This window comes from Brassica napus, chromosome A3, assembly GCF_020379485.1.
Source record: "Brassica napus cultivar Da-Ae chromosome A3, Da-Ae, whole genome shotgun sequence".
Classification (NCBI taxonomy): Eukaryota; Viridiplantae; Streptophyta; class Magnoliopsida; order Brassicales; family Brassicaceae; genus Brassica; species Brassica napus.
The window spans coordinates 20,718,573-20,737,842 of NC_063436.1; the positions used below are offsets into that span (position 1 = coordinate 20,718,573).

The following is a 19,270-nucleotide window of genomic DNA, read 5'->3' on the forward strand; positions in this document are numbered from 1 at the left end:
TGTGAAGAACAGTTTCCTTTGCTCAGATGATTTTTTGACTAAGACGGACAAAACGAGCTAATCCTAGCTTTATAGTTGAATCACAAATAAAAAAAAATGAACAAAAGGCTCCCTTACTCATTGAAGTTCACTACTCTTACTAAACACATTGACTTACATTCAATCCGAGAAGAAGATCACATTGAAACGCCTAGCAAAAGAGTGAAATACACAGCTAGAAAACTACTGACGAGAAATATAACTTCTATGATTACAAATATAAGTCATCGAAACCAAGATATCGGAGTAGAGTTCGTTTGGGGAAGCTGCGGCATCATACATTGAAGAAGCTGCTGCGGCTGCTGCCACTCAGGCAGAGAGACACTACTACCACTAGTGACGCTGCTGTTTTCTTTTTCTTCCACATCCATGTCTGCTTCTTCCATCATAGTATCATCACCATCCAACTCGACAATCTCTGGCTCGCGAGGTTTCTGGAAGGTTGCTTTGGATTCCAAAAACTGGTAATGAGATGGGTTCCAGGGAACAACAGCTTGTTCCTTGTTAGCTTTGTAATCTTCTTCATCAGCTACACCTACATCATGAAGAAATCTATCTGCACAATAAGATTAAAAAAAAGACACCTATTAGAAACTAACTAATTAAACACTGTCTAACAGCTTCTCAAAGGCTAATTAATGATTCTGTATAGAGAAGGCTTACTCTTCAACCCTGAGATCAAGCTTCTATCAACGAAGAGGTGAGGCTGGTGGTGGTGTTGAGGAGGAGGCTTGAAGAGCACAATCGCTCTCTCTTGGTTTTGAGGAGAAGACTGGATACGATCGTGATCCTCCATAACCACCTCTTCCTCCATAATCGGTGGTAAATCCAAATCCTGATGCATCGCAAAACACACAATTAATCAAATAAACAATCATACTTAGGGTAATTTAGGAAAATCAGAAGAGAGAAATTACGAGTCGGCGAATCTTTGAGGCGGGAGAAGAGAGGGAAAAATCGGAGAAGTCGTCGTTCACTCGGTCAATCTCCTTCCTCTTCATCCTCGTCGGCACACAATCGTATCCCGCCATGCTTTTTCTTTTGACAAGAGGCGAATGAAGAGTATGGGAAGAGGTAGGTGCTCGCGAAGCTTTTTAAATTTTTAGCAGAGAGCTAAGTAGTAAGTTTAGTTCCGAAGAGGTTTGGGAGAGAGGAGAGAAAAGGAGGAGGAGGAGCACTTTCTCAGATATTCTAGAGGGATCCAGAAACCGTAGATTATTTTCCTTTTTCGATTTGGATATTGGATGTTGGATCCAAACTAATCCAGTTTCAATTAAAATCTTTATATTGGGTTGATTTGTTTCCGGACCATATGTGATGTGTAATTAGGCTTTGGGTTTTTGATTCCATAGTCCAATTTTGTCATACCTCATATGAATTTATTTTTTAAATTAATTGGTTGTAAATATATTATTTAGTTTTGAACACTAAGTAGGGAGTTTTATTAAAATGCATCTCTTTCTAATACTTAAACTAGAATGATATCATCATGTGTTCCAAAAAAAAAACTAGAATGATATCTTTTGCAGAAAAGTTTGTTAGTAAAGTTTAATATTTCTTTTCAAAAATTACCACAGTTAATTATTTTCAAAGTAATAATAAAACTGTTATTATTTGTTTCCAATAAAAAAAGAAACTAAATGATATTTTTACATAATTATTTTTTGGTATTATTACTGGTGGAGCAATTCACAATTCCGAACAATTTTGTCTAATGTTAAGCTGAATAACCGACGAGTAGTTCAAGTTTAAGCAGAAAAAAGAACTAATTCTTAAAATTGTATTGAGTTGTATTGGCTCCAGAGATCTTTTATCGGTTAATTTTGTAGTCTTGATTGTATATTTACTATTTAGTGATTAATGAAATATTTTAGATGACTAAAACAATAAAATAAAATAAAAACATATAGTAGTACACAGTACCCCCAAACAAATGAGTATGGGACGAGCTTTTCTGCTCATAGAAATTTAGGCGGTCGGTCGAAAAGGAGATAATAAGACTGCCGTCAAATTTCGATGTGTAATTATAATAGTAATCAAGAAAATGTTATACCAATTGCACATTTTACCACTAAAAATTGATTTGTAGATGCCAAAAAAAAAAAGACTTGCAAGTGTTATAAGTCACATAACTTTATAAGAAACATAGTTAAACAATAGAATAATAACATAAATTTAGGTCCAAGCAAAGCATAATCATAACGTACCAACAAACATACATATTTCATATCAATCTCTTGAACAGAAGCATAATACTCATAGTAATCCGGTTCATTGAAAGTTTGAAACCCTTAATAGTACTCACACGTCTCTGTCCCTTTTACATTCGGCTGGCATAACTGGGAACCTAGTACGGTCGGTACAGTAGTTGTAGATGGTCCATTTCATGCGGACCCATTTGAGACGACGATATTGTTCGGCATCAAGGTCACGGAACTCATTCTGATCCCACCACATGCGGCCTTGGGTAGCACAGTACTTGGCCTCCACAGAAGCTTGGCAGCCGTCGATGTGGAATCCTCTGTAGGAAGCTATGAAGGGTGCATTAGCCCAATTGGTTTTCTCTAGCCCTCCTCTCGTCGCCCAATCGTCAGCGTTCCAAAGGCTCGAGTATAGCTTCATCGGTTGGTTGAATGGGAAACGTACTCCTAGATCCTTAGCGTTCTTGAACACACGGATTGGTATGTTGTCAACAAAGAATCTGATATAAAAAAAATCAAACTAACCGGTATTAGTTTTACCACAGCGGTTTGAACATATGACGTTCTATAATTAAAATTTGAACCCCGTATTAGGGCACATGATTGACAGATTGAATGAGTCACTAGCCTATCCATCTATGCTAGCTCATTTGAATATTAGAAAAAAAATTAAAAGCTGAACTTTTTTGTCTTTTTGACTCAATTGTCTCTCTGAAAAATCTTGCAAGACCCCACTACTTTTTACAGGATCAAGATTGGGTCACGCCCGAGGTTAAAATTACACTATTAAGAAAACTATAATAATAATAATTTGAAAATTGCGACAAGATGGGAAAAAAAGAAATAATAATGGTGGTGGTAGGACCATGTTATACCTGACAACTTTTAACGTATACTAATATATACGAAAGTGTAATGTAAGTAATGAGGATAGAGTGCATACACAATTTGGTAGAGGTTCCAGAGGATGGAGTAAGTATGATAAGCCTTTGAAGGGTCGAACCAGAGATAGATGCGTTGCTCTCTGTTTCCCTTTCCTCCTGTGAACACATTCGTCTGCAATATTGCTGGCTGGCCTGTCCTGTTCCCGAGAAACTCGAAATCTATCTCGTCATGCTCGTTGTTAGTCGACGACAGCTTCACACATTAAATTTTTCAATTATTAGTTAGATTTGTATTGGTGACGGCAATTATACAAACATATTAGCATTTTTCTTGTTTGTTTGATAAAGGATTAGTATTTCTATTTTAGTCACATTTTTTTTGAGATTTGCGGTGAGACTCACATAAAATGCAGTGACGACCCCAGCGGTATCACCAGCTGGCAGCTTTATGTGCATACTGAAATGTCCGAACAAATATGACCCTTTGGATTGAAACCCTGTCCCTGTTATCATTCACCCCAATAAAAACAAAGTGAATATTGAACCCAAACAAAAAATAAATAAACATAGTGACCATTCCAGGCCGTCCCAATGTTTTTGGATATCTTGCGCAAAATCTAAATATAGACCTTTTTGTATGGTTTTTAAGTTAATGTGAAATAATATTGTTTCAAAAACTGAAACTAAAGATAGGAAACACAAAGCTATATATCTTTATTTGCCTATGTTTCAGACCGAACCTAATCCATCCAAAATATCTTGCAGTAGTAAATGTACCAGTGTATTTGTCGAGGATGAGTTGGAGTTCGGAACCGCCATTGAGTTGCTTCTGGTGGTCAAAAGCCCAAGTTGGAACGTAGTTTCGGCCGAATGGCACATCAATGGCCTTCCGTGGAGGAATTGCCATTACAGTAGAAGAGGCCATCAGAAACAGAGCTACGAGAGCCCATGGAGCTGAAGAAACAGCCATTGCCGGTCTGAAGAGAGAGAGAGAGAGATGATGATGATGAATGATGTGGTGAGTGAAGCTAAGGGGGTGTGGGTGGCTTTATATAAGAACGAATTCTTTGGTGGGACGTTCTTCTTTATTACGATAATAAACTTTTAAAAAATCCAACTTATTTTCAAGTTTCGCGGACCTTTCTTTTCTTTTTTTTGTGAGAACTGAAATTATAATGGGTTACAACTGTAATATGGACATCATACGTACAGCTATACAGCTTTCACAATCAGTTTTCTATTTCATTATAAAATATTATGCAATGTTGGGTAAATAAATTGTGTTAATATTTCGAGTTGCGACATATTTGTTGACAAAACTAGACGAGTCTTTCATTGTCTCTCTATTTTCCCTTCTTACTAACACAGTTCAGTATTTCATTTGACTAATTTCATATAAATGACTAAGGTTATGATTGGCGACAACTGATTCGCGGATTTCAAAGCGGTATTTCGAAAACCGCACTCGGTTCACCATTCACACTATCTTGTTTTCAAATGCGTTTTTTTGTATACAGTAAAACAAAAAACGCACTTCAAAAAATAACAGAGAGAATAGGCTTATAAAAGCAATAACGCTTCCCAAAAGCAGACCGCATATATTAACCAGCGGTCCAATGAAATCCGCACTGGTCAATAGCTTTTTTCTTATTTTCGATTTTTAAAATAATATTTTAACTCTATATAAATACCTATTGGACAATACTATACTAACATTCATTCTACACCTAAAAACGTAACATTTTTGGATTCAACCGTTTCCAATATTTTTTTTTTCCTGAACTGACTCAAATAAATTGTTTTTTCCTATGTTAAAAAGTAAAATTAGTTATAAAATTAATACTAATGCACTGAATTTAAATTAAACTGAAAATATGTTAAATTTCAACTAAGTAACGTTATATATACTAATACACATACATATTATTGTTATACTGTTAAATTAGTTATCTTTTAGTAAATTTATATAGTAGCTATGCATTCTAAATAATGCAGTCAATCTTATTGTAGTTAATTGAAAATTTAATAGCGATGTGCACTTCTATATCAAATACCTAAAATATAAATTATATACTAATTCTTTTAGTTAAATTTAGTTTAAGTAAAATTATTAATAATCTTTACAATATTTTTAAATTTGTATTTTTAAATAATTTTAGTAGCTAAATTTATATGAACATAAATGTAAATTAATTTTTTTTTTAAATTATGTATAAAACAATTATGATATTATTGCACGTTGGCGGGTTATGCGGGGCGGGTTGACCCGCTCCACGTAATCCTACTTTGTCATGATACTGCTGTTCTGGCAATTTATACGGCACACAGAGAATAAATGGTGCAAATAAGAGATAATATTGCATATATGTTGTGAGAAAATCAAAATATTCCATAATGTTTTTTTGTACTTTACTTTTTTTTAATATGTATGTAATTTAAATTTTTAATTCAGATAAATTTTGGTATTGAAATTTTCTAAATAAGAAAAAAACATCAATAACAGTAAATAAATTATTTTAACTTTAAACTATATTGATTTCATTGATATTTTTGTTTAATATTATTCTTTTTATTATTCAATTCCGCAAACTATACATGTTCACCAATCAACACAATTCCGCACCGCTAATTTTGTCAAAACCGCACTTGTCCCGCAAACCGCACGAACCGCAGTTAGACCGTACCGCACTTAAATTCCGTCCCGCTAATATTACCAATTCCGCGGTCACCATTCGGACCCTAAATTGTAGGACTTCCATCTCTAGGCTGTTTAGTAAAAGATGAAACTACATTATAGCCATGTTCTTTTTGCAAACGATGCAACCAGCGTCGGCGTTCAAAACTTACACCTATTTTTATGGCAAATACACCGTTGACGGGACAAAACCAATTTGTTTTCCCAATCGCTACGGCAAAAATATAAATAAACCTGACGCTGAAAGGTAGCAGCGTTAGCAAGCTCCGCTAATTGTGTCTTTGTCAGCTTGTTGGCGTCAGATTTAGTTTTCAAAACTCAGTTTGCCATTGTCATAATAATTTTTTTTGACGCAACTGCTGGCCGCAGCAACCATTAAAAGAACATGGCTTATATACATTTTCTTCAAATACAAACTAGTGGCTAATTTGTATACTTTTTTAATCAGACTTAATTTGTAGAAATTAACTTTTAAATCAATGTAATGAATTTGTGGTTGTGTACTGTTGGGTTTTGTTTACCTTATTAATTGCTATACAAATATAATTTTAAATGTAAACAAAACTGTCCGTTTGTAGAAAACTTACTCTTCTCTTTGGAAAATAATAGGAAATCATGATCAATTCATATAATAAACAAAAAATGATGAATTTAAATACAGCCTTTACGCCAATTATAGTTAGTTTATTACCATTAGATAATGATTTTGGAGGGTTGGACTCCTTATCTACCACCATATTTTATCTGTTCTACGGAAGTTGGATCATGATAAGGCACATGCCGTTAACTATTACACCACAGAGACAATTTACACCTTCGAAAAGAGGATTGGTAGAATTGAAGAGATTGCCTACGACCTGAAATCATCTCAGATGACTGATTATGTGAGGACTAAAGTAACGCTCAACATCGAGAATCTAACAACTGCATCTAAAATCTTAATTCTCCTCTCTGGAAAACAATTGTTATTGAATACAAGTATGGAAAGCTCCATAAATGATGTTTCTCATGTCTCCGCATCACACATGAGAAATCTTCATGTCCTCTTCAAAAGCAAAAACAAAAACCATAAGTTTCTGGTTTATCAGTGGTACAAAAGAATAAAGTCGACATCCACAATGCTGATAAGATGGAGCAGAGAGATCTAATCAAAACGTTGGAGGGTCCCCACAGTGTTTCTCTTATGTTTCCCGAACTGTCTAAAACCGATCATCAGATTGGCTTCAATACTTTCTCACTCAGATAATTTTGGAAGGAGAGTTAGAATTCTAAGAGCCAAGCAGTAAACTGATGAAGCAATTTCGGTCCCTATTGTCCCTTTGGATCATGTAACTTTAGGCTGGTTGCCTCCTTTTGCTTTACCTTGTTTTTATTTGTTTTCTCCGGGGTTGAGTATTATTAGATTTACTTTGTAAAATCTGAACATCATTATTATGATATTAGCATTCTTAGCAAAAAAAAAAAAAAAAAAAAACTGATGAAGCCAAAACTGGAGTAGATAAAAGCGTTAAATATGATTTTGAACTATAAAAACGAGTTAAAAGGTAGAAGGTGTTGACAAAACATTCTCTAGCACACTCAATACACTTTTGTAACATACTTTTCTTAGTGCCACAAAGTTAAATTCTAACTGAATGATTAAAAACCTGAGTCGAATGCGCAGCTGAACAAGGAATTTGTAGATACAGCCATTCCATTCCATTTTTATTTTCTTGGTTGGGTTATTTCATTTTCTGTTTTCAAAAGCCTCGCTATTTTTCATCCCTCGTCATGTTCAATTGTTCATTGCCCAATTCTATGTTTTTGATGTTTTGAAGAACTTTATGTAATTTACGTTATGTTTTCAAATGTAGTCATCAATAGTTTGGTGTTTAGTAATTAGAAGGATCTTATATGTTTAGTTATCTATTTGTTCTTGACATATGTATACAACTTTTAAATAATTCTTAATGAAACAGATTAAGTTAAAAATTTTAAAGATCAACAATTTTCAGTTACCCACTAGCTAGCTAGCTATAAAGAAGATAAGAGCGTTTGTGAAAAACCCTACCGAAGTACTTGAATATATTAAGAGTAATGACATACTATCATACCGTTGACCCACCATAATTTATGATCCACTTACTTCTTGTTTTATACAAGTCGATTTTGTAAGTTCAATATTTAGGGGATGCACACTCCTCCATGTGAAATATTCATCTTCATAATAAAGAAAATGTAGTCAATTATCGGAAGAATACATGTGGAGTGTATGATGAGGCCGCCTTCAAGACAAGAATAGCAACTTGGATAGAGACAGATTGATCATGTCATTTATCATTGGGTGTTAGGTCTTCTTCGAGATGTCGTTTGTGGCAACAACAACATCACGAGCTTTTGCCTTCATCTCTGTCACCGACATGGTTTAATCATGCATTAACGAAGTGTTAGCATACATAATAACGAAAAAAATATAATATTTCCATTGCCAAATAAAAATTATATTTCCACTATTTCATTTTAAGTGATGTTTAAAAAAAATTGTTTCAAATGATGTTTTCAAATTTCTGAGCTTCTAGTATGAGCACTGGTTTTTTTTTTCTGATTGATCTTTGTCAGTCCTATTAAAGCTTTTGGATCAATATGAGATTATTGTGTGCAACACCTGTCCAACATGTGTAACATCAATTTTCTATAATCGTCACCTGGCTTTACAGTTTACACCCATGAACTACCTTCGATCCATAAACCACCTTCGATCTATTGTCTCTTCTATACTTCCATGCCGCCAAGGCGCCAATCTGGATATATATATATGTATACTTGATATTTGATAGTAGGATCTAACATCGTGTCCATATACTTAGAGCAATAGGAGCGCAGTAAACCTCATAACCTTATCGTCGTGTCTTATCATTATTTTCGAAAGGAACGATTCCTTTAATTCCTTTTCTGTTAAAACCAGGAGCGTCATTCGCACCTCAGTCTTTCTTCTTGTCTTCCAGTCTCAAGAAATTCATTATCATTCAAACATCAAACATCAATCATCAATCGAATATCGACGGATACCATAAATGATTTGGAGATTTTTTTTTTATTTACTCTCAAAATTTTACGAACGTTCTTTACATAAATATATACGAAAGTCATAAAATATTTACATCTAAGAAAAAAAGAAACAATATAATTTATATATGGTATATCTAACTGAGCGACCGCAAAACTTTAAACTATAAAAGTTCTTTATATTATTTTTCTAGCTGTTATAGTTTTTGTCACTATTGTTTTTTTGAGAAAAGTAATTAATCTCTTTTCATCATAAAGATTGCAATTATGAATTTTAATCTCACTAAAAATGTTTACTATTGCTTTATTTTGGTTACGTTTAATATATGTGTGTGAGTACTTCTTTTGATGGAAAACTGTTTCTAAAGAGGATCGTATTATGGTTTAAACTCCATATTGTATAAAAATAGACCGCAAATTACTTTTGAAATAATTTTCTTTGGGCGTCCTATATCCAGTGGCGGAGGGAGAGCATGAAGAAGGAGGGCAGCTGTCCCCTATGAAATATTGAAATTTTTTGAATTTCCATTGATTATTTAAAATATCTATGGTTTATGCGATCAAATTTCTTCTAATGCCCCCTATAAATTTAGGTCAAATTTTGTATTATCCCTGGTGAAACCATTGTCTGGCTCCGTCACTGCCTTTATCTCTCCGTAAATCGCAAGTTTAGAACAATGAAAAAGATAAAAACTTTAATGAACTACCCTTGATATCTCCATATTTCTTCATACCTGTATATAAGCTGGAACAGCCAAAATAAGATTATTTTACCGAGTAGCACCCATGTGTCTGTTTTAAATGGTCGGTCCATTATTCGGTCAGTTTATATCCAATCTTCCTGAAACGAAGCTGGACTTAATTACATGTCTACTTTCTTAAAAGACGATCGAGTAGTCGTGTTAAGTCAAGAGAGTCAATATGTTAAATAAATGAGCGTGCGAAATCGTATTTTTAGTTTATTGTATTTAATCCTATTTGTGTTCGTGAAACAGTTGAAAACACGCCCCTCTGACTTTCGAATCTCGATACACATTCATGTGGATGAGAATCTAAAATATTTAAACTAAAATTATTGTGTTTGCTGCTAAAAACGAATACATTTTGATGTATAAAGCAGAGACTTAGAGCATCAGTGGTGGCAAAGTAACGAACTTAACGGCATTCCAAGGAAAAGCTGGAAAGGCAAAATAGCCTCTAAACCACGTAACAATATTTTATATGGAGAAGAATATGATAATATTTTTTGTATACAAAGGAAACTTAATTTACATCAATATGGCAACTTTTGCGGTGTTACATCATACATTTCAGTCGCTATTTTTAATATATTATTTGTTACTTGTTAGTTTAGTTAGTAACTTCGAATAAGTAATCTATCAAATATTATTAGAGTAAATAATGTCGGGGTCTTTGTAATACCATAGAAACAAGAGGCAAACGATCAATGAAATCAAAATAATGTTTTATTGATCTTAGTAAAACTGAAATAAACTTTTATCAAGCAAACATAAGAAAATAGAACTATAGCACTAAAAAGTTTTTATTACAAAATAGGTTTCAAGAGTCAAAATGACCAAAATTAGTTTCATTAAAGAGGTAAAATATACACTTTTAGAATTAGTTAATAGTATAAACTATATAAACTTAGGGTTTAGATTTTAGAAAAAGGGTTGGAATTTAGAATTTAAGATTTAGAATATACAATTTAAAGTAACAATTTCAAATATATATTTGAAAAGAAAAGTTTAAGAGAAAATGTTTCAAGAAAAGAAAAAAAAGTTCAGAAAGAAAGATCAAAAACAAAAGTTCGGTTAAAGTTTCGAATATAGTTTTTAGAAAATAAAAAATATATATTTTATTTTAATATTTATATATATATATATATAAAATAAGGGTATAATTTTTTTTTTATCATTTTAGTAAAACTTATTTTGATCATTTTTATGTGTGTATGTCTTTTTTGTTCCCAGACATAATAAACGCTACAACTTTATTACTAAGACCAAGTTAAATGACCGTATACAATATGAATAAGTTTTGTTTTTTTTTTCAACAACGTGAATAAGTTTTGTAAAGCTCCCAAATCCTCCAAGTTTATAGATATCTAGTCCCGATGGCATTCATAGTCCCACAGTCGGGTCCACAGCACTATTCCTCACATGAATCACAGAAGGAGAATGAGTATACAAAAATACTCGGTCAGAGAGCTCAAAACCGCCCACACGAACCAGTAACATATATAACATCCAGCAATGAATTTCATACCAGCAACTTATCATGCCATTTCAAATCATTCCGTACTTCGCCATTTCTCACTACTAGCCCATTTTCCTACTACTCAGTCACTTTATCATATTCGATCCCGAAGGTCCATCACGACCCACCCCCAAAATTCATCACGATCCGTCGGTCCATCTTGATCCTGAAGGTTCATTTCGACATAACGGTCCATCTCGATTCTTACATTTGCAGCTCTATATAAATCGTCCTAGGTACTAGGAATAAAACCAATTCTTTTTCTAATTTTAAACCTTATGTTTTCTAGAGTGATTCTAATGTTTTCATTGTGAAGAGTCGATCTTTGGTGTGACTCCTCATATCAAAACCAATTTATCAAGAGATTTCCACAATCTTTTGTGTGACCATTCACTAACTAAACTAGGTCCTTGTCCGCGCTACGCGCGGATAGTATTTTGATTTTTTTTCATATTTTTGTACTATTATATCAATTGTTTAGTTTTATAAAATGTTATGTTTTTACTGTAAATTTGGAATTAAATATCTAATTTTTCCTTACTGTAAAGTAAGTTAATTTTTTTGAATCTTACCACAACACATTATACACGAAGAGAATATAGTTGGTCTTTATATTCTTATTTGGTGTAATATTGAAAATTTTGATGGTTTGTTTAAATATTTTTTTTAAATTATATATTTTAGGATTGATTTTCGTGACTATATTCTATAATTGTCTAAAAAAATTGTTTGTCCCATATAGACATCCACATAAATATGGACTTCTGATAAATTTGTTCATTGGGATATTTAGTTTCACTTTCAACTTTATTCTCTTTTTTGGCACCCTCACGCTAGCTTGTGGGGCTAGCCAACTTGGTGCAAAAGGGTTTACAAAAGATGATCGAGATGCGCGTGATCGGACACCTTTTGCTAGGCTATTCGTACGGAATTTTAAAGATCTAGGAATATAGGCAATAGAAAGTTCAGAAAATTCTTTGGATACAGCCTGTATTTCGTCGAGCTCTGAGTCCAATGCAGGCTAATCTTCCTCCTTTTGAATGAGTATAACCAGTTGTTCACAGTCGATTGAAAGACCATCTCTTTGTGTCCAAACTTCAGTATCACTTGCATTGCTCATAGTAAACCTTCAGCTTTTGCAGTGGTGATTTGGTGCGTGTATATTGGCCCTTGCTCCAAACAGCATTGGAAAGTCACCATCCATTAACACAAAGCCAAGTCAAGATATGTCTCTTTCATTTATCCAGGATGTCTAGCAGGAGCGTTTCTTTACGGAGGAACAGTTGTGTCCGTTACCTCAACTCCCATATCAATCTCCATAATCTCGTCTATACGTTGAGCTATCCTCCAACACTCTGCTTCAATTTTATTCGCTAATGGGAAAGATATAATTCCTACGACACTATTAATGATTTTTTTTTGTAACACCGATACACAAACTTATGTTTTATTTAACAAAACTCTTATTTTAATTTTGTATTAAAGAATCAATCATATTTTATATTATCCATAATTTTAGTAAATTTGCTTATTTGTCATGTTTTTATTAGGCTTTAGCTAAATTATTGATTTATTATTTATTTTTAGCTAAGTCACTAATTTATTAATTTAAAAATACCCTTAATTAATATATATATATATATTAAAAATGAATTTTATTTTAATACTATTAAATTTCTATTTTATATTAAAATTTAGTTAGTTTTTCTTATTTGTCATATTTTATTAGGTTTTAGACTTTTAGATAGGTTATTGATTTATTATTAATTTCTAACTGATTCGCTAATGTGTTAATTAAAACAATACCCTTAATGAATTTTATATATAATTAAAAATGAATTTTATTTTAATCATATAAAATTTATATGTTATATTAATTTTAAATATTTGATTCTAAAATAATATATTAAAATTATTAAAAAAATTTAAAAATAAGATAATTCTTATATATATTTTGTTGCTATCTGAAAATAATATTTTTATTATAAAATTTAAAAAAGATACAAAAAATTATAATTAAATATTATTCAAGAAAAAATATTTATATAAATATATTTTCTAAACTATTTCTAAGATATGAGTATTTTAAAAAATTTAACACGGGATGTTTAGAATACGGGATTATGCTTATAAGAGAGTGGCTCGGGAGTGGGCTAGGAGATGGGTCTAATGGGGTGCGAGTTGTTGAATTTTTTTTTTAATTGCAAGCCCACTTCGTGATGACCTGGCATATTGATTGGTCCTGAATATTTGTGCACATGTGGATAGGCTTAGGAAGCAATGATTTAGCTTCTTTTATATAGTAGGATATCTAAGGAGCCTCGTAAGTTAAGGTTTTGGGTGCTGGGTTTAATATATTCATGAGTTCAGCCCACACGACTTCTTATATCCAAAGCTCCAATTGTTTATCATTTCTTCTATCGAACAACAAGAACGGAAAGCAAAAAACCAAGGAACATATGCACCTAGACTAGACACCTTCCTAATCTCAGCCAAAAGGTAAGTATTTGAATACAATGTTCACTAATGGTTTTTATTCCTTGTTTCTTTTGAATTTCCATTTGGTTTAGCTCGTCTTTGATTCTGAATAAATGGACGTCGCCAGTTAGCTTTTTAATTTTTTTCTATGTTATTATTTGCTTCAAAGACCCTAGAAAGCACCAGCTGCTTGACTGTATATAAGGTTCCATTACAGCTGTGTAATATTTACTCAATATCAATAAACAAACTGAATTATTTTTTTTGTGAACTTAAACAACAGCTGTAATGAAACTTCTCTGCTTAGATGAGACCAGTACCTTCTTGGCCAGAGTTGATTGTGTGTTTTTATCAAAAGTTATACACAACTTACGTGGTACACTTAGTTCCATCTTCATCAATCGCTTTATTATTGTTCACCAGCGGAATCCATTGAACCGATTAGATCGAGTCTTTGAATCCACTTTTGGTTAAGACGACCAAGTTTTGCCACCCAGATCCCCCAAGAATTTGTCAACCTAGGCTTGTATCATGAACCAACCACAATATCAGGCACCATAGTAGTAAGAGAGGACTTCATTCAAGTTGGGGAGCACTTGATAATTCTAATGAAGCAAGAAGACTTATCCCCTAATTGAAGAGCAAACACTCGTTTTGTCTAATTCAAGAGCCTTAAATACATATCTAGGGCTATCGACCAATCACGGATACACATTCAACGGCATGCACCAATCTCTGAAGTTTTCAAGTTCTCAAAATACATATATACTAATCCAAAAAATCTTTAAAAATATGTTGAGTTTTCCATAATTTTGAAATACGAATAAAGGAAGCGGACCAAGCCCAGTACAAATCCTATTGAGGTCACTTTTTTTCCCTCAAGATATTTTTAATATTAAAAGAAGCGGACCAAGCACAGTACAAATTATATGCTAAAGCCCAAAACCAACCGGACAAAAACTCGTTATCCAATTGACCCAAACCCTACGGCCCAACTTGAGAAAACCCTAGATTCAACACGGACTTGACTGCAGCTGCCTCGCAGATCGGACTTTTTGTTGCGTGGACACGTGTTGCCATCCTCGACGTCAAGGAGACACATGTCGCGAGGTCATCGCGTCACCACCGTTTCTCGTCATTGCCGGAGATCCAACCTACGGATCGCCCGACCAACCCGGAACTCCATCGCTCCTCCAATCTTCACCGCTAACATCTTTGGGACTCTAATACCGGAGAAAATCGATCGCCGTGGCGAGATCTCATCCACCACCGTTCACCGCAAACACCCAAGAGAAAGCATCGCATGCATCATCACCCTTTCCGCCGGAGCGCTTCATTCTCCTCCGACGAGAACACAATCAGCCGAACCAAGACTAAAACTTAGAAAGAAAAACAAGCGAAATAAACTAAACCCTAAAAGACTAGGAGTTGAAAGCCGGCAACGCAAGGCTGTGTAAGCCTTCACCTCCGGAGACTAGAGCCGACGACGGTGGAACTGAAAAAGCTTCCCCGCTACGGAGACAAAAGACCGACGGCGACTGATCTGTGAGAATCTCCGTCTTCCGGAGATATAACTCGAACTACTAATATCTTAACCGCGCTATCTTTTCCGCAACCACGTCGTGACTCCAGGGCCATAACCGCACCGGTTGGTGGCTGACCAGAACTCAGATAGGCGGAAACCGGAAAAGACGAGGAAGAGACAATGGCCTGTTGAATTTATCTGAAAAAAACGGGCTCCGGCGACCGGATGCTCACGCGCCGACCGACCGCCAGACCCCCTCTGGTGAGCTTTTACTTTCTCTCTCTTGAGTCTTTTGGAACAGTTGATTTTGCTAGTGAGGTCACTCTTAGGTCTTTTTATTAAAGTAATATTTTTATCAGGAAATAAATAGAAAAGAATACTTAATGAGGGGGTTATTCCGAAATATACATGTATCCGAAGTTAATAATGAGAAAGGTTTAAAGCTATAGTTGATAATATAAGAAAACTTCAAGGAGAAGAGAATCACTTTCCGCGTTTCGTTTCCTGACCAAAACTTTTTTTTTTTGTTCAACTCCGATCGAAGTCTCCTTCTGCTAATTGGAATAATCTCCCTTCAAAGTTTTGAGATTCGTCTTGGATCATGATGAATTCCATCTTCGGAAAGCGAAAAACTCCCGCAGGTTTCTTCAAATCCTCAGATCCCTCTCGAATTGCTTCTGTGAAAGAAAAAAAAAATTGAATTGTTAGGGATTTCATCATCGCAGTTATTTGATCTATTGTTTTGTGACATGTTCTCCTCCGTTTGGTGTTTTAATTTGGGTTTTCAGAACTTCTGCGGGAGAACAAGAGGATGCTTGATAAGTCAATCAGAGACATCGAGAGGGAGAGGCAAGGCCTTCAGACACAAGAGAAGAAGCTTATTACCGAGATCAAAAAGACAGCAAAGCAGGGACAGATGGTTTGTTTTTGTCTCTCTTATGTTAACCTATATCTTGTGTACATTAGAGTTATGAAGTGTTTGGTTGGCTTATTATGCTTTTTAGTTTTTAATGAGCTTTATAAGTTTGATTGAATAGATTGTGTTTAACTCACAGTTTGACTTTAATTGATTTTTGGTACTCTCAGGGAGCTGTGAAGGTGATGGCAAAGGACCTTATCAGAACACGACACCAGATTGAGAAGTTTTACAAGCTTAAATCTCAACTCCAAGGTGTATCTCTCAGGATCCAGGTATATATGCTTTTACTTCTTGCCTTTGGTTATTGCGAAAGTTCCGTTTCCAAAACTAATGTTTTGTGTTAATTTCAGACTCTGAAATCAACGCAAGCAATGGGTGAGGCAATGAAAGGTGTGACTAAAGCAATGGGGCAGATGAACAGGCAGATGAACCTGCCTTCTCTGCAGAAAATCATGCAAGAGTTTGAGAGGCAGAACGAGAAGATGGAGATGGTCTCTGAGGTGATGGGAGATGCTATTGATGATGCTCTGGAAGGAGATGAGGAAGAGGAAGAGACTGAAGATCTTGTTAGCCAAGTCCTTGACGAGATCGGTATCGATATCAACCAAGAGGTAATCACATTCTTCTTTTTTTTTAAGATATCCAATCAACAAAACTGAATCTGAATTGAAACTGAAACTGGCTGCTTCTGCAAATGCGTAACTTGATTGAACTGGTCTGTTGGTGTTTCAGCTGGTGAATGCTCCTTCTGGTGCGGTGGCAGCACCAGCAGCAAAGAACAAGGTGGTGCAAGCTGAGGCGGCCGGAGCTGAGGACGGTGGGGGAATAGATAGTGATCTTCAGGCAAGGTTGGACAACCTTCGAAAAATGTGAGAGGCATTCTTGGTTTCTGTATATTTACTGTTACCCTATTACTTTTAAACTTCAAAGGAAAATGTGGCAAACCAAAGATATGGTTACGATTTGAGGGTGGGTTTGTAATAATTTCATAATTTGGTCCCTGATTTATAAATCTCATTGTTGTCCCTTTATACTTTTGGACACAGCTCTAGTATGACCCTCAGGGGAAAAACAAAAATATCTGTTATCACCAATTCTAATTTATATGGCTATAAGGATAGCAATATTAACAAACTGACATTAATGAAAGTTTAATCTCAATCGGTATGATAATGTTTTTTTTCTTCGATCATAGCCATATGATTTTCATTAACTCTTTTGGTTGAGACATATTTCCTTTCTAACTTTTAACCAAAAAATCATTGTTTAAATAAGAATATATAACTATGTGATGACCCGGAGATAAAATACCTAAAATAATGATACATTTGCAATTTAAAATCAATGATGTATTTGTATTTTTGTTTTTCTTTCTTCTTTTTTTTTTTTTTTTTTTTTTTTTTTTTTTTTTGTCATCTTGTATTATAAAATCACAAAGGCTAGAGACCAGCAAATACAAGGAGGCCCAACCAAGGGCAAACTAAAAAAACCCAACACAGCTAAAAAGAAAGCCCAAAAAAAACCAGATAAAAAAGTCCAAAATGAAGAAGGTGAGTCAACCCGAACACATCCACGCGTTACATTGTTAGCGATGGAGAGACACGTGTCCGAGAATTGAAACGCCACCGATCTTCACGACAAGAAAATCGTCACCGGAGCAACTTCCCGAAGATCCACCGGACACACCGGAAACAGGATATCAGAAAGAAGAGACCGTCGGACAATTTTAGCAAAATGAAGAGCCATAACGCCAGCGGTTTAATCACATGAGCTCCATCATCGGAGAGCAGCCTTCACAGAAACCCAGACGCTTTGCAGGTCTACGGCTCGGAAAAGAAACTAATCGTCATCAATCGACCAATCAACCATCAACTTTCCGGCATGCAGTTCGGTCACCTTTAAAGATAAAGGAAAGCACGAAGATGAGACAACCTCTGACGAGGGGAGAAAGATCAGACGACAGGAGATTAGAAGAGAGTCGATTGCAATGAGGAACCACAAGAACCGTAGACTGAAACAAAATCGGGATGAACCCGAGGAGAAGCCGCCGTCAACACAAAGAAAAGTGCGACGCGGAGACAGGAGCCAGCCGTTCTTCACCGGAGAGGAAGGTGAGAACGCCGGAGACCAAAGCCGACCATCCATCATGACAGATGCGATGCCGGAGACCAAAACCGGTCGGATGAGACCGAAGCCGGTGAGAGGCTTGAACGATGGCGAAGAAAACCATCATAAAAACTGACAACAAAGCTTTCTCAATCTCCTCTCCGTGAAGGATACGAGAGAGAGAACAGAGATGAGAGAGAAAACTTCTTTTTTGTTTTTCTTTCTTCTAAGTGTAAGAACATGTTTCAAATTAATAAAAATATAAACATTACAGAAAATAACAAATAATGTTTCTAGTTGTTTTTATTTTACTGATTTGATGGTGGTAGTTGTTTAAAAAATTGAGTTTGATTTTTTTTTGTTTACTTCATCGTACTTGATTTTATGTTTATAAAAATGTAATATGATTTCACGTTCAGTTTTATTCAGCCATTTTATAGATTTTTAAAATTTATGTTCATCCCAAACGAATTCAAATTGGCTGAACTAAAAATATAACCTTTTCTTTCAGAGCTTCAATCGAGAGAATCAAAATCATTATCTGTCGGCAAAAAAAAATAAATAAATTATGCAACCAAATTTTGCTCAAACTATTCTTTAACATTATATATACAAATATGTAAAATTTGTAGGAATCCCTTCGGCTCCATCTTCATTTTCCAATTTTTCTTTCCAGAAAATAATCATGTTTTTCTTTTTGATACATTAAATGACAAAACATCAAAAGAAAGAGTTTAATGTTTATTCATTTTTATATTGGAATTTGATGATATGTATAGTAAAGTATTGAGTGGTCTATTTAATGTTATTTTTAAAATAATCTTAGTAAAATCGGTTCAATTAAAAAAGAGAAATTTTGTATGTTTACCACTTTTTTGATGTAATTATTTATCTATAAAAATATATTATTCATTAAGTGGCTAAAGACTCTTATACCATTGTTCACTATATATAATAAATAATTATTTAAATAATTTAATAAAAAATAATTTTTTTTATGTTTTCGAATTATACTTTGATTTTTTTAAAAAAAATTATTTGTTTTTTCATAATTTCCTTTTGAAAATCAAAAATTATGTTTGTAACTTTTAAAAAAATAATTATATTTTTTATTTATTT

General features: G+C 34.2%; 3 protein-coding genes across 3 annotated transcripts; 1 reads left to right on the top strand and 2 right to left on the bottom strand.

Annotated features, from left to right (window-relative positions):
- Positions 1 to 95: 95 nt before the first annotated feature.
- Positions 96 to 1,289, bottom strand: LOC106439780. Its single transcript, XM_013881292.3, has 3 exons — positions 957 to 1,289; positions 703 to 874; positions 96 to 595 (listed from the first exon to the last, which is right to left on the bottom strand). Exons 1-3 carry the CDS (start codon positions 1,068 to 1,070, stop codon positions 264 to 266), a joined length of 618 nt encoding a protein of 205 aa, XP_013736746.2. The 5' UTR covers positions 1,071 to 1,289; the 3' UTR covers positions 96 to 263.
- Positions 1,290 to 2,154: 865 nt separating this feature from the next.
- On the bottom strand, positions 2,155 to 4,252 carry LOC106439779 (xyloglucan endotransglucosylase/hydrolase). Its single transcript, XM_013881291.3, has 4 exons — positions 3,902 to 4,252; positions 3,527 to 3,627; positions 3,184 to 3,377; positions 2,155 to 2,740 (listed from the first exon to the last, which is right to left on the bottom strand). Exons 1-4 carry the CDS (start codon positions 4,092 to 4,094, stop codon positions 2,341 to 2,343), a joined length of 888 nt encoding a protein of 295 aa, XP_013736745.2. The 5' UTR covers positions 4,095 to 4,252; the 3' UTR covers positions 2,155 to 2,340.
- An 11,276-nt stretch (positions 4,253 to 15,528) lies between these two features.
- Positions 15,529 to 17,076, top strand: LOC106439778 (vacuolar protein sorting-associated protein 2 homolog 1). The gene is made up of 5 exons (XM_013881290.3): positions 15,529 to 15,767; positions 15,915 to 16,045; positions 16,213 to 16,317; positions 16,396 to 16,656; positions 16,778 to 17,076. The coding sequence occupies exons 1-5, from the start codon at positions 15,728 to 15,730 to the stop codon at positions 16,916 to 16,918; spliced, it is 678 nt and encodes a 225-aa protein (XP_013736744.1). The 5' UTR covers positions 15,529 to 15,727; the 3' UTR covers positions 16,919 to 17,076.
- Positions 17,077 to 19,270: the final 2,194 nt, after the last annotated feature.